Below are 15,646 nucleotides of genomic sequence, written 5' to 3' on the forward strand. Positions count from 1 at the left end.
TTTGAAGTTCTTATTCAAGACTTATTGTGATCCCATTGCAATTTTGAAGATCCAAATTCCATTCATGATTAATTTGAAAATGTATAGTTCTTGATTTATCATGACTTTTTTCAAGTTAATATCTTAAGTTTTACCTTTGAAAGGTCTTAAATTTCATGCTTTAAGGTTTGATGCTCAAAAGACTAACTTTAATATTTTGTGTAGGCATCAAATGGAGATCACGGAGTTGGAAAATCAAGCCAGATCAAGGACGGTCTCCTCTAAGAGGATCAAGCAAGGACAAAGACGGCCTTCTTCGGACTAACATCAACAAGGGAACTTCTTCCAATCCAGCATTACAAGGCGAGGTACATCATCATCCTGCACATCAAAGACACAAGAAGTCAGAGCAAGGGTTCGCTGAAGAAGCGGATAGTTCCAGATGAATTAATTAAAGCTAGCTTCTCAACAACATCAAGTTGAATATCTACCAAGTTACAAGTGTCAGACAAGGTGGCATCCTAGTCATCACTCCTCCAGTCGGATTGATCCACCTCAGCATGTCCAGATTCAATGTACCTAACTCATGGAAGGTAGCACAAACTTCGATGTACCTACCCCAGCTATCCATTGGCGGAATTTTCCAAAGAGGACATGTGTCCAAGCAATACAATTTTATCATTGGTCAAACATTAAATGTTATGTAATGGTTGTAACAAACCCTAATTAGGGTTTTCATTATTGAATCTTGGCCATTGATCTCAAATTGATCTTAGCCATCGAATTGTATTATGGGCACTATATAAGCCCTAGCATTTCATTTTGTAAAGGCAGTTAGAGAATTAGAAAATAGTTGGAAGCAATTAGAGAGTAGTTAGAGAGTGAGTAGTCAATTGATAGAATAGCAATTAGAGTAGAATAGGAGGACAAGGCAAGAAATTGTTGCCATTGATTGTAAACAAACTCCATTTTCATTGAAGTAATGGTGAAGTGTGTCGTTTCTTGCAATATGCATGGTTTCTTGTTGAATCTTCAATCCTAGATGGTAGATGATTAGATGAATGGAAGAAATGTGCTTGATTGATGATGAAATTCGTATATCCATACTACTAGCAGTTTGTTGATTGCAGACTTGCCTTGCGTAGTCAACTGGAATCATTCAACTTAAGCTCAACTTCAATTTGTCGCTTCTTCATTGATATGCATCAACCTGATGGTGTCTATGCCTGTAGTGATGATTTGAACATCATAAAGCTTTCCTTCGAAGATCGCACTAGCCTTGTGGAGATGATCCTGCGATGTCAAAACAAGACTTAGTTAGAATTTCATCAAAGCATTGCTCCTACATTCTTAGTATTAGGATTAGATTCTTTCCTCACCCTCATCTTTTTTCTTCTTTTTCAAAGCAAAGCTAGTAAGAGCCTGTGTTCCAGCAATATTCAAAGCAGATCAGACGTTCAAACATCAAATGTAAGTCCCCTTGTGATTCCAGCAAATCACATCATACCACTGGTGCTTGTCCACACGTAGAGATCCTACATACAAGAACCTTGAAGTTTCTCCGATTGATCCTTTTCGCGATATCTTCAACATTCGGAAACTTTACTCAAGAGAGGATAAGGTACCTTTAGGTATTTTATTCTGTGTTTGATAGTGTACAAAAAACACGTCAACAACGCCCAAGGAGGAGATGAAGAAATGGCATTAAATCCTTCCAATACGCAGCCAAAGGAGGGTCACATGGAAAAAACGTGGCAACAAATGCTTCTTAAATGGCTCATTAAATGACTGAAAACTTATCCCAAACTCCATGCCTAGGTAGGAGAGGTAAAAACGAACTAGGAGATTGCAGCTTCATGAAGTTTTGATCCCCCAAAATGTGGCATTTTGGAAACACGTGGTTGCTGATTTGGAGCAAAAAACCAGTAAATGCAAACCCCAAATGGCGTGATAAGTGGTTTCAACTGCATAAGAATAGGGTGGAAACCAAAACGCCTCTCCTTCCTAGAAGACCTCCACAAAGATCGATTGACAATTTCCACAAATTTGCTTCCAACTGAAAATCGGGTTTTTGGAAAGATATGACAAGTTCGAATTTGCATAGGTAAGTGAAAATCGGGTTTCTTAGAGACAAAGACAAGTTCAATTTCACTTTTTCCTCATGTTTAGGCAAATTCGGGTTTTTTTAGCCAAATAGCAAGTTTTATTTTTCACTTTTTCACTTACAAAGCCAAAATCAGGTTTTTGGGAGAGAGATGCAAGTTTTAATTACTTGTAAAGGGAAAATAAAATCCCTACAACAAGTTAGAATTGCTTGCACACATGTAATGGGGGTTTAAAATCCCCATTACATGTAAAAACCATTAAAGTAGGGGTTTTTGGAGAGAACTACAAGTTTACTTGTAATTTAACCAAAAAATCCCTATTTTAACTAAACAAGTCTAAAAACAATAAAAATAATAAAATCAACAAAGGGGAAATTTAAAACAAATTACAAGTATCCATCCTTAAATAAAAGTGCACATGTAATAAGCTGAAAATTCCCCTACAAAGACCAAAACCATGGACATCATTAAAACTTGCAGTTTGAAGAAAATTCTCCACCTGCAGTCGGGATTTTAAAACCCGAAATTGAAAGAAAGACATAGCAAACGAACCCAGAATTTGATGAAATTCGAAACGTAGCTCGAGGATGGACTGAGGATTAAGCCAGTCCAAGGATTAGTCGAAATTCTGCCTCGAGAAGCGTGTCATAGAGTAAAAATTTTATATAGTGGTCCTTCTTTTTTGGAAACAAAAATGAGGACAACGAGAACCATTGGAATACATTAGAATAGGTTCATTTAACTTGCTCAAGGTTAGTTTGGAACTCTCCCATAACTAGACCACACCAAGCCCTCAAACACCTAGTCACACAAGCCTATCTCCAACTAGGGCTCCAACTTGTCCATAAGCACAAATCACAATCCCAAGTAGATATGCACCAACCCAAGGGACTTAAATAAAACTCTATGGAGACTCCTCTTCATGGACAAACCACCGTTTTTCACCCTCCCATCCACCCCAAAGGTCATAAGGAAAAGCTACTGTAGCAACACTATCTCATTGTGACAGTCACAAGCAATTAGGACAATCATAATAATCTGAGCCATTCCCTCTTTCTAGGGCTTCCTAACACCTTCAAAGGTCACTAAGGACTCCCACACACCTTCCCCAAGTGTCATCCACTCACCAAACCAACCCATTGCATCATATTCTCAATATCTCAGTCCACTAGTTCATTAGGACAGCAACATACCCAGTTTTATGACAGTCATAAAAATGGTGGGTATTTTGACCAATCAAGGGCCACAAACACTTGATTAGGGTCTGCACTAACCCCTCACACCTCTCCAAGCCTTCAACCAACCTCTGGGAGCCCAATCGTGCACTTATATCAACCCACACATCACCAACTTGCTGCCATTTTCAGTCTGAAACACAAAAATCAGATTTTATGTCACTCTTAGCACATGCCAACTTGTGCATAGAACCTTGCAACAAAAAGAAAGCAAAAATATACATTTACAAAGGTCATCCCATCCAGTGGCATGGGATTTTTATGATGGGATGACCAAAAATTACATTATTTTATGTCATTGGTTACCCTAGCAAGGGTTTGTGACTGTTTTCACCAAAACTTTAATAACTTGCTCAAAACAAATTGAAAATGAATGAAACCAAAATGGAATTACAGAGGATTCATCCCTCTAACATTTTCAATAGGTTTCCAAAGAAAATGAACACGTTTCCTAAATGAAAAATGCAATAGAACATACTGTTATGCCTGAAAACTGTGATAATACAGGGTAAAACTCCAAAATTTATTGGTTGTGCTTCATTACATCATCCAACCGACCCTTTGGTCGATAAAATAGAGGTATATATAGATTTTACCTTCCCTCCAACGTTCATAACTGACTTTTGAAATTTAACTACCATTAAACCACCTTTCATACACTTTTTGCAACAATAATGCATTGACAGCTTTTTGTCAATAATGACAACTTTGATCAAAACTAGTCATAGACCAAAAAAATCAGATCACCATGACTCTAGACCATTAAAAATAGGATCAACGAGGTCCAATAGACCCTCCTACATGATGAAACCCTTCACCTGACACCTTTGCACCTACTTACCCAATACTAACAATTTTGACAGTTTCTTGTCAACATTGGGACAACATAACTACAAATTAAACTTAAACATGACAAAATGGTATCATGGACCTTATTACATAAAGAATGGTCTTTCAAGACCTTATTCCATCTAAATATGTCATGGAACTTAAAATATCTCATGGTGGCCAAATAGAGACACATGACCAGCTAGGTGCTCCTGCACCACAGTTCAGTGGTGATCAGTGTACATTTTTTCCTAGTTTTGGGATTGTTATAGATTGTCTTTGAGTGCATTCACAATATCCAAGCTATGTTGAATCAAATTTTTAGCCCCGAATACTCTACTATTTGAAAGAATCAAATCCATGAATGAAGTAGGATCATAACCATAAAGTGCCTTGAAGGGGATCATACCAATAGAAATGTGACGTGTAGAATTGTAACAATATTCCCCAAGGTGTAGCCACTTGACCCGGTTGTTTGCTACTCAATAACATGGTTTCTCAAGAAGCCCTTTCTCCATTTGTTCACAATTTATGTTTACTCGTCAGTTTGGGAATTTGTAGCTAGTGCTTGGGGTCAATGTTGTACTTGTCAAGCAAAAAAATTATTTCCAAAAAAAGCTGATAAACCTAGTGTCCCTGTCCCTTACAACGTTCCATGGCAACCCATAAAGTCTGAAAATCTCTCTAAAGAATAGATAACCCACTTGTGGAGCCCATTACTCTAAAGATATAGGTTGAAAATGAGCATATTTAGTGAGTCTATCAACAACCACATAGATACAATCTTTACCTTGTACTTTTGGAAGTCTAGTGATGAAATCCATGGAAACAATCTCCCATTTCTGCTCTGGAATGGGTAGGGGCTGCAACAAGCTAGCTAGAAAGACACACTTTTATTTTGTTGACAAACCAAGCATTCGTTAACAGTCCTCAATACATCACATTTGAGACCCTTCCATGAAAAACACTCCCTTACCTACTTGTATGTCTTGAAGTACCCTAGGTCACCAGCAAGTGGTGTGTCATGACATGCCCTCAAAATTCTTTCCTTCATCTTTGATTCCAGTACAAGATAGACCGGATCTTTGTAGAGGATAAGTCTATCTACCACCTTGAACCTATCATCTTGCAACTTTACATCCAAAATGTCAATAGCAACTATGTTCTTAGCATATTCAGCTAAAATGGAAGATTTCCAATCAGCAAATATATCAATCATTGAGCAGAAATACAGTTTCCTAGAGAGAGCATCAGCCACCACATTATTCTTTCCCTTGACATACTCAATGTCAAAATCATAGGCTTGTATCTTACCCATTTTTTCTATCATTCAAATCCTTCTAATTTAGAAAGAGTTTCAAGCTATTATGATACATTTCAACCACAAACTTCCAACAAACCAAGTATTGTCCGAATTTCGATAAAGAATGCATAATGGCTAACATTTTGTTATCATAAATAGAGCAGCTCATCTCTGTCTCCTTGAGCTTCCTACTCTCAAATGCGATAGGGTTCCTATTCTACATCAAAACTACTCCAATCCCTTCTCCTAAAGCATCACACTCCACAACAAAAGGAAGTGAGAAATCAAGAATAGCCAAAACAGGAAACGAACTCATTACCTCCTAAAGCTTATCAAAAGTTGTGTTGCAAGGCTCCACGAGAAGGCTCCTTTCCTCATCAAACTTGTTAGTGGACCTACAAGCTATGAGAACCCTTTCAATAGTACCTACAAAGTCCCACAAATCCTCTCAAATGTGTCAGATTCCTTGATCTAGGCCAATCTTGTATCGCCTTGATCTTTTCCTCATCCATGCTAACCCCTTGGGCACTAATCGTATTCCCCAAATATAATATTTCAGTCAAACCAAACTCATATTTGGATGCTTTGGCATAGAATGAATATTGCTCAAGTATGCCTAGCACCTCCTCTATGTGCTTCAAGTGATCCTCCAAAGTCTTACTAAATATCAAGATGCCATCAAATAAAACCAACACAAATTTCCTTGATTACAAAATAAATACTTGTTTCATTTATGACTGAAAGTTGGCAAGTGCTTTGGTCAGCCAAAATGACATGACTAAGAACTCGTAGTGCCCATTGTGACATTTAAAAGTTGTTTTTTGGACATTCTCATCTCTAACCCTTATCAGATGATGCCTCAATCGTAAGTCAAACTTGGAGAAGTGCACCGCACCATAAAGCTCATCTATCAACTCCTCAATCCTAAATATGAGGTAGCAGTTCTTGATTGTCTTCTTGTTGAGGGCTCTATAATCAATGCACATCCTCATAGTCTCATCATTTTTCTTAACCGACACCACATATGAAGCAAATGAGCTGGAACTAAAGTCATATGTGTCCCATGTCCAATAACTCTATTTATCTTCTTGATCTCCTGGGATGACAATAAGTAGTGATGACGAGTTTTGCTCCTTCAAGTACACAATCATATGCTAAAATCCCCTATATGGTAGTAAACCGGAGGGAATCCATCAAATACCTTGTGATGTTTATCCAATATGGACAGCATATCAACATGGTAGAACCTCCAATCTTTGGACAAACTTATATCTGTAATCAAGCACTCTGTTGCCCAAGCCACATGTTCACTACGAAGAATCTTCTCCATCCTCTTGGTTGAAACCATCATAAGGCCCCCATTAGAAAGGCCACAAAGAACTACCTCCTTCCCATTAGATTTGAACTTCAAATCCAACGTGTTGTACGTTTTCACACATTGCCCATTGCAAATAGGGACTCCCTACTTTTTAGGCCCTCTCGGTCTTTTGGTTTTTTTTGTTGGGTCTTTTCACGTAAGTCTCGTCAATCTCCTCAATTTGCAAGTGTTTGAGGCTCGATTTGATCAAGTCTCCAGCTCATTTGAGCAAATTTGGCTAAGTCTAGAGCCTATTTTGTCCATTTTAGGGTTTTTCCCTTCAGACTTGGATTTGAGGTCTTTCCTTTAGGGTTTTGGAAAAACTGAAAGTTGCAATGGAGTCAAGACCCCCTAAGGAACCGGCACGTGAAATTTGAACGAATTCTGAGCAACTTTCTATTTTTGGAAAGTTCCTATTTTTTAGGGATTCCACTACCTCCCGGAATGTCTTCATTTTGCGAAAAAATCAAACTTACTATTTTTAGTGATTTCTATTTTTAGTAAGTTTTTATTTTTAGAAAGTGTCCCTATGTCTTGTTTTACTCTAACACTGACAGTTTGAAAAAGTTTCTATTTTTGGAAAGTCTACTTATGGCAAGTCCTTGCAGGCTAACACTAAAGACCAGATATGCATGATCATTTCTAAATCCGGAAAATCAAAGAGCCGACAGAGTGATCAAAATTTCGCTATGGATATTCATTCCGAGAATGGAAAGCTTGAAAATCACTTAAGTTCGGAAAATCACTTCAAAATCCATGTGCCATGGAATTCATGAAATTACGTAAAATCCAAGACCAGGTCAAAATTCCACCCAAGGAGTAAGGAGGGCACCAAAATCCATGTGCCATGGAATTCATGAAATTACGTAAAATCCAAGACCAGGTCAAAATTCCACTCAAGGAGTCACGAGGGCGCCAAAATCCATGTGCCATGGAATTCATGAAATTACGTAAAAGCCAAGACCAGGTCAAAATTCTGCCCAAGGAGTCAGGAGGGCGCCAAAATCCATGTGCCATGGAATTCATGAAATTACGTAAAAGCCAAGACCAGGTCAAAATTCCGCCCAAGGAGCCAGGAGAGGGCCAAAATCCATGTGCCATGGAATTCATGAAATTACGTAAATCCAAGACCGGCTCAAAATTCCGCCCAAGGAGTTAGAAAGGCACCAAAATCCATATGCCATGGAATTCGTCAAACGATGTAAAATCCATCACCAAGTGAATTCCATGCCCAAGAGTGGAAATTTTCCAAGGCAAAGGGGAATTTGAAGGTCAGGAATGGAATGAAGAAGTAGGAAATCCCCTCGAAAAATGTTTTAGAAAAGACCATTTTTAGACAAAATCTCGTCCGAATTTCAAAATTTTTGCAGATTTGGAATCGTGAGAGAATTCTCTCTCCTAGACTTAGGTCCTAAATTTAAGGAAAATTCCTCAAAAATAGGAAATGTGGCAAGTTGATGGAAAAGCCTCCTCAAGACAAGATGAACTCAAAAAGCACAAAATTCCTTCCTCAAGGAACAAATTTCCAAAGTTTCTTCTCCAGTTCCGAAATGCGCCTAAGGTTGGAAGCAGAATGTGAAAATCAAGGTTCAGAAAGGAAACTTCAAGAATTCAAAAAAATTCCTTCCTCGAGAAAGAAATGCGCCCAAGGTGAAGAATTCCAGAAAAGTGGAAAAGTTGACTAAGTTTTGGAAATTCCTTCCTTCAGGATAGAATTCCAGAAAAGGTGAAAAACTGACTGAGTGTTGGAAATTCTTTCTTTCATGACAAACAGGATAGAATTCCAGAAAAGTTGAAAAAATGATTAAGTGTTAGAAATTCCTTCTTTCATGATAGAATTCTTGGAAAAGGTGAAAATTTGGCCAAGTGTTAGAAATTCCTTCAGGACAAAATTCCAGGAAAGGTGAAAAATTGACTAAGTGTTGGAAATTCCTTCCTTCGGAACAAAATTCCAAGCAAGGAAGAAATCACACCCAAGGATGAATTAAAAATAAAATTTCTAAGGCAAGGAAGGAATCAAGGATGAACTAAACAAGAAATTTCCCCCCGCGAAAAATTTTGAAAATTCCATTTTCGAGCATCAAATCACATCCAAATTTCAACATTCTTTCAGATTTGGGTTCGTGAGAAAATTTTCTCTCCTAGAACCTGGAACCCTATTTTTGTAAAGTTCCTAAAAATAGGAGATGGTGGAAAATCATTAAAAATCTCTTTCAGAGCAAGGAAAGTTCGAAAAACTTCAAGAAAATTCTTCATGGATCAAATTTTTCTCTCGCCAAGTGGCAGTTAGTTCAGCGCATTTTGAGTCAATGGAGCATCTTTTTGCATGCAGTCATCACGTGAAGGCATAGTGGCGCATTCATTGCTGAATATTTGACCATGGTGGTGGCTAATTCATTGCATGGCAGTCGTCGTACTTAATGCAGTGGTGGAGCATCTTTCGCATGTAACTATCGTATTCAAGAGATGATGGAGCATTTATTACACATTGGGTGAATTTGAAAGAAGTGGTGCATTTAATGCACAATGGATGCCAATTTGGGCACGTAAAATTAATTGTATATGGGCATGATGGGTCATTAATTGCTGATTCCCACCTTGTTGCATCATGTGTGGGGAACTTTTAGGGGAAAACCCGAATTAGGGTTTTGCATGTAGCCAAGGCTTGAAGCCTATATAAAGGGGTGACCCCCTCATTTGTAAAGCAAGTAAGGAGACTTGTATGAAATTGTTGCAATAAGTTTTTGAGATAATGACAATGAAACATTGTTCTCTGATGGTGCCCACTTAAGTTATTTTTCAAAACTTGCATGGTTTCACCTTCCTCACTTAGAGTAGAATTTTATTTTCTCAATTGGTAGATAAAGTGTTTTGATTTCAATGAAGAATGTAATGGTGTTTGAAGAATTTCCATGGTTCATACTTTTTGCACCTTGTTGATTATAAGATGCAGTGCAAAGTTAGCCTCAACCCCCAAATTTATGCTAAGTTTGATTGTGAATAGTCATTTGGATTGCGTCATGTTGGGTATTCAAATGCACTTTCTCAATGTGAAAATCCTTCAACAACCTCAAAAGATTGCACCGGTTTTTGCGGTGTTGTAGTTAATCTTGGCGAAGCAGAGCTTGGTTTATTTGGAATTTGTCCACTAGAGCACTATCCATTGATATCACTACCCTTAGGAGTAGATTTAGATCCTTCTAAACCCTTTCCCCTTTATTTTCAGTTCATTTTAGTTCGTTCGAAGCAAAAGCATCACATAATCACTATATTTAATGATGGAGTTCCAGCCACAGCAAATAAGTGAAAGAACGATCCAAACATAAGGCCGCTTGGATTACCAGCAATCACATCAACGAGCTGAGTCACGTCCGTAGCATAAGGGAACCTTGGAGTCGATTGTTTGAACTTCCTGCAATCTTAGCATGCAATCGTCCTTTGATCAAGAGAGGGTGAAGTGACCATTAGGCAACTTTAATCTGTGTTAGGCACCGTCATAAAAAACACGTCAACACAACGTCTAGTAATTCTATGAGTACTCGCCAAGTGAGTGCAACCATCGAACCCACAATACCAACTCCATCTCACCAATAACAATCACAAGGTTTGTACAAATGGCAAGTACTTCATCTAGTTTATGTAATGCAGCAATTATATTTATAAGATTGATGAATGATGTATTGAGCCCTTTCACAGAAACTTGTGGCAGTGTGTATATAAATGATATTTTAAATTGCAATGTTACATGAGAAGAACATGTCATCCATTTGGAACAAGTCTTTCTTAAAAGTACCTGTTTTTCCAACATGAAATGTGAGTTTGTAAACCATCACTACCCTTTAGGCCATGTAGATTGAAGAGAATTGAGAACCAATCCAACAAACGTTAAGGCTATTGTAAATTAGCTCACCTAGGAGTGTCGCTAGATACAAGAGCTCTGTTGAAGCAATATAATACATGAGGAAGTTTATTACAGCACCTCTACATGCCATTGCAACAAGTGGTAAAAGTTTCCATTGGAGTAGGGAACATGACAGTTTTTTTGAGTCCTTCAAAAATAAAATCAGCAGTGTACCAATGATTTATTTGAGATTGAAATGATGCAAATGAGATGCTATTAAGGCCATTTTGAGGCAAGGAGTAAACCAGATCATTAATCATTTAGAGTTATTTTCTTCTATATTAAAAAGGTCATGTATGAGAGGAAAAATTATACTCATTTGTTCAAGAATTAAGATATAGACACGTTATTTGCTAAGCAAAAAAACTATATTGCATACTGACCATTAACATCTCCACATATTCAACTGCAAAATAAATTGCAGCAAGCAAGTCACTCTAAGTGGATGGGTTTTTTTTAACAATTTCATTTGATGAGCAAGAACAAAAAGAGAAGCACAAATGTAGTGGCAAGTGTATCCTCCAAACCACCAATCACAAAAAGAAAAGCACAAATGTAGTGGCAAATGTTTCCTCCACTAAAAAAGGACAACTTTTCAGTCCAAAACTGATGGGAAACCAGATATTGTAAATAAGACTTTAGTGCAGCTTATTCTCATTTTATAACAGCAGATGTCCAAGAACTTGAAATATGTCTTTGGCCTAGTCCAACACTCATACAAAAAGGTTATGCATAACTCCACTAATAAATTACCATTTGAAGCATGCTTGGACTATATATTCTTACTAATCTACTTGATGTTCCAATGGAACAGAAAACAGAACAAGAAGGACAACATTCAGAGGTGACAAGACAAACAAAATTCACTGGGAGAGTTCAGCAAATTCATATCCAAGTGAAGGAACAATTAGAGAAGTCTCATGCCAAACAGACAGCTTTATAAAATCAATGTCAACAGGAGCATAAACTAAAACTAGAGAATAGAGTGGTTGTATTTGATCAAGGAGAGGCTTCATGAGCAAGCTAGAAAGCTAAAACCAGGTATGGATTATTCCCCACCTTGGAGCAGGTTGGAGAAAATTCTTTCAGCCTGCATTTAGCTCTATTCATGTGTATGTGCCTAATATTAGATTGTGAGAATATGCATCCGTATGAGACATCCATGCTAGATAATGAGAAAAAAAGGAAACTGCGTTTGGCTTTCCATGTAATTATAATTCTTAACTGACATAAATATCATGTTCTTTTGTGTAATATAAGATTTACTACTTTCAAAAGGAAGAAATTTCCTTCTCATGCTTATTCACACAAACATGTAATCATAACAATGAAAATATAGTTGTGCAAGAATCTGAATCACCAACACGCTATAATTGACCTAATACATTTGGAAGTCACAATTGTACCATCCATGAGTTGTGAATCAAACTAACCAAAGTAAAGTAATATTACATACTAAAATGAAACATATGGTTCAAATTTCAAATTACCTTCCAGTCGGATCAATAGCAATGCAGTAGCAACCCGCAGTATGAGCAACAAGCGTATGAAACTGTTGAAGAGAAGGATATGCAAGCACTTCAACTGTTCCTGAAACACAAAGCAACTATTATATAAATGATGGTGGATTGTGTCAAAATATAAACAGAACCTATCTCATCAAGGTTTAATTTCTTGTAACATTCCCACTAACCTAATAGAAGACACATATTCAAGGTAAAGTAACTTACAATTAAAACCACAATAATTGCAGCAGAGGAGAAGTCTCGGATGAAAAAACCCTAAAATCATAAGGCCACTAGAAAAATATTTTCATCTTTTCATATTATTCATTTTATGGATAGAATTCCAGCGTATGGTGTGATCTGAGAAGGATAATTATATTACTCATATAATCATTCTACCTCCGTCTACATAGCGTTAGCACACAGTTATACTGAGGAGGTGGGGGGTGGGGAGAGTATAACACTACTTCCAAATTTTAACAACTTTAAACAAAGCTAGATTTGTGTGCAATGAAATCAATAATTCAAATTACAAATTACAATAATATAATAGTTTTTGTTATAAAGTCTTTTACAATTTTTCGAGGCACCAACCCCTCATTCAGTTTGTGAGCACCAACTCACTAAAGGTACCAACCCCTCATTCAGTTTGTGAGCACCAACTCACTAGAGGCATCAACCCCTCATTCCACTAGAGGCATCAACCCCTCATTCCACTAGAGGCACCAACCTCAATATAAAATTCTGCTACAAATTATTTCTTCAATCTGATGTAATGCACAGAATAAATCTGCCACAATATATCTACAATTATCTCTTTAACTCTGCTCCAGATTTCTCTTTATGTTTACTACAACCTGAACATTATATCCTCTGTTAATCTGCAACAAGTATCCTTATAGTCTTTCTATTAATTCTGAACTAACATACATATCTTCTTCTCTTTCGAAATCTGTTGTAATATATATTTTATCAGAATGACTTGCATTACACACACCCTAACAGTACCCAAACTGATTTTAATTTCTTTATATGCTTTTCACATGTCCATTCAAGAAGATTTGTCTTTTTATGACAGCCGGTTGTGACTTTTCATAACTATTTTTACATTCTTAAGGATATTAATCTCTGCCTTAGTATATTTGAATCACACAACTAATCTCAACCAAAATGAGTTGTCTTAATTGATACGTGAAGTTTTCTTTATGAGTTTGTGGCTTTCTAGAAAGACGTGTCATTCTCAACCGATGTGATTATTATTATCAAATCGTGGCATTCTTAACCGATTTGATTATCATTATCAAATAGTGGTACTAAAGTTAATACTAACATATTAACTAAATTATCAAACACAAGATGTGGCACTAATGATTATCATTTTATCTTGTTTTTGTTACATTCGATCTGCCCCAAGGTTATCTTGTTCGATCTACTCCAAGAGAGAACTTGTACCAAATGATTATCAGATCAGCACAAGTGTCTTGATCTCAAAAGTAATACAAATGATGATCTTTGTTTGCATAGGAATCATATGATGATCACTGCTTGCACAGGAGTCATATTGACATCAATGACAATAATTCAACACATAGCAATTTGTACACTTCGATGTAACTGCATGCGTGTGATGATTAGGAATAAACATTTATGTAGACATCATTTTCTTAATGGCATATTCAGTAGTTAAAAATATGTACAAGAATCAAAGATGCCTTCCACATGCATGATTATGTTATGCCTAATATGTAGCCATGCAACTTTGTGCATGTAATAGTTATCCCAGTGCACACAGGAATTTATAGTTACTCTCTAGGTTGCAAGTTCAGATTAGAGTTCTAATTTAACAATTTTCCTTTTTTTTCCCAAGGTTTGTTATGGTTGGGTTCCAGCCTGCGTGTGTGTGTGTAAAAGAATTATAGCTGATTATTGATAATTAAATGTCAATTGTCAAAAAAGATAAATCAAAATGGTCTATGTTAGTGCAACTACACATAAAAAATGAGTACAAATCATCAAATTGCTCTTCATCAAGAGTATCAACATAATCAACAAATTCACTAAAACCACAAGTACCATCAATATGACCCACACTACCTACACTGCACTAGTCCTATGTAGTAGCCTCATTCCTCTCACCCTCAATTGAGAACAAGGAAAGCTATGGAACACAAGAATCTCAATCAAGATTTTTTGGCATTACATCTAAATGCCCAGTCATCCCCTCATAATTTACTTGCTTGTGTGAAGAAAGGCATAGGTTGGAATGCATATACACCAACTCTTCAACATTTTTCACTACCAAACTAAATGCACTTAACTGTATAAAGAAGTTTGTATTCAGTTCCATTGAGCTAAAGAGTAACTAACAGCTTGTTGAGATTTGCCAAAGATGATATGAGTTGAAAAATTATAGAAGACATACCTACGAAAGAACTTTGATGGCATGAGGTTGCAAGTAAATAGATCATTGGTCATGGAGTTACCACCACACATAACTGACCTTGTACTTTGTCTCAAATTGCACTAAGGTTGTGATTTGTTGAAGCCATAAATTCCCAAGTTTGACTACAATTGTCTTTGCATGGTGGCACCTTCATGGGCAAAGAAAGCACCCCAATGGTATAATACTTACGGATCAAAGCAAATGCTAGGAGATGTAGCGAGATGGTCATCTTGTTTCACCATTCAATCGAAAAAATATACACCTATTTGAAAAATGTTTCAATGAGGTCTTGCTCCTTAGTTGCTATCATGCCCTTAATTTTTTATCATAGATTCAATGTATCATATATTCCACATATACCACAAAAGCCCAACAATCATTGTTCAAGGCCAATGCTGTGACATTTGCAGCCATCTTTGTATTAAAATAGCTCACTACATTCCAAAGGTGACTTTACTTACCATGGCACTCAATGCCTCTCACACATACACAACTCATCTCGAGATGATGGTATGAGGTGAATCAAGTTTCAACAACCTAATATGCTGTTTAAAAAAATTCGAAGTTGTTAAAATATTTATTTCAAATTTTTATTTTTATTTTTTAATTTTAAAAACAAATAAAATGTAAAATTAAAAAACTGTAGATTGAAACTTTTTTTTTTAGGTAAGTACTGCCAAGGGGGCAGCTCCCATTTATATTAAGGATCCAAAAACAAAAAATCTTGTAATATTCCCCACTGTTATATGACTGAAATGTGTAGGGAATATTGACAAACAGTTGTCTAACAACCTTCGATCTGCTGCTATAGTTTTCAGACTGAATAACTTGCGTGTTATTGACACTGGACAGCTTGTATAATTCTGTGTGTTATGCGGTTCACTTGTAGGAATATATGGATGTAATGCAATGAATTTAAGAGATGATTTATCAACTAATAAAGCATATAAACACCATAATCATCTAGTTGACATTTTGTCAGACATTTGG

General features: G+C 36.7%; 1 protein-coding gene across 1 annotated transcript in view; it reads right to left on the bottom strand.

Moving 5' to 3' along the window:
* LOC131059916 (THO complex subunit 3) overlaps nt 1-15,646 on the bottom strand; it is a 142,395-nt gene that overhangs the window by 42,560 nt on the left and 84,189 nt on the right. Inside the window, exon 7 of the mRNA XM_057992987.2 lies at nt 12,199-12,298. Within this exon, the coding sequence (XP_057848970.2) occupies nt 12,199-12,298 (100 nt within the window). The remainder of the gene's footprint in view (nt 1-12,198; nt 12,299-15,646) is intronic.

This window comes from Cryptomeria japonica, chromosome 1 (genome assembly GCF_030272615.1).
Source record: "Cryptomeria japonica chromosome 1, Sugi_1.0, whole genome shotgun sequence".
In the NCBI taxonomy this organism is placed as follows: domain Eukaryota; kingdom Viridiplantae; phylum Streptophyta; class Pinopsida; order Cupressales; family Cupressaceae; genus Cryptomeria; species Cryptomeria japonica.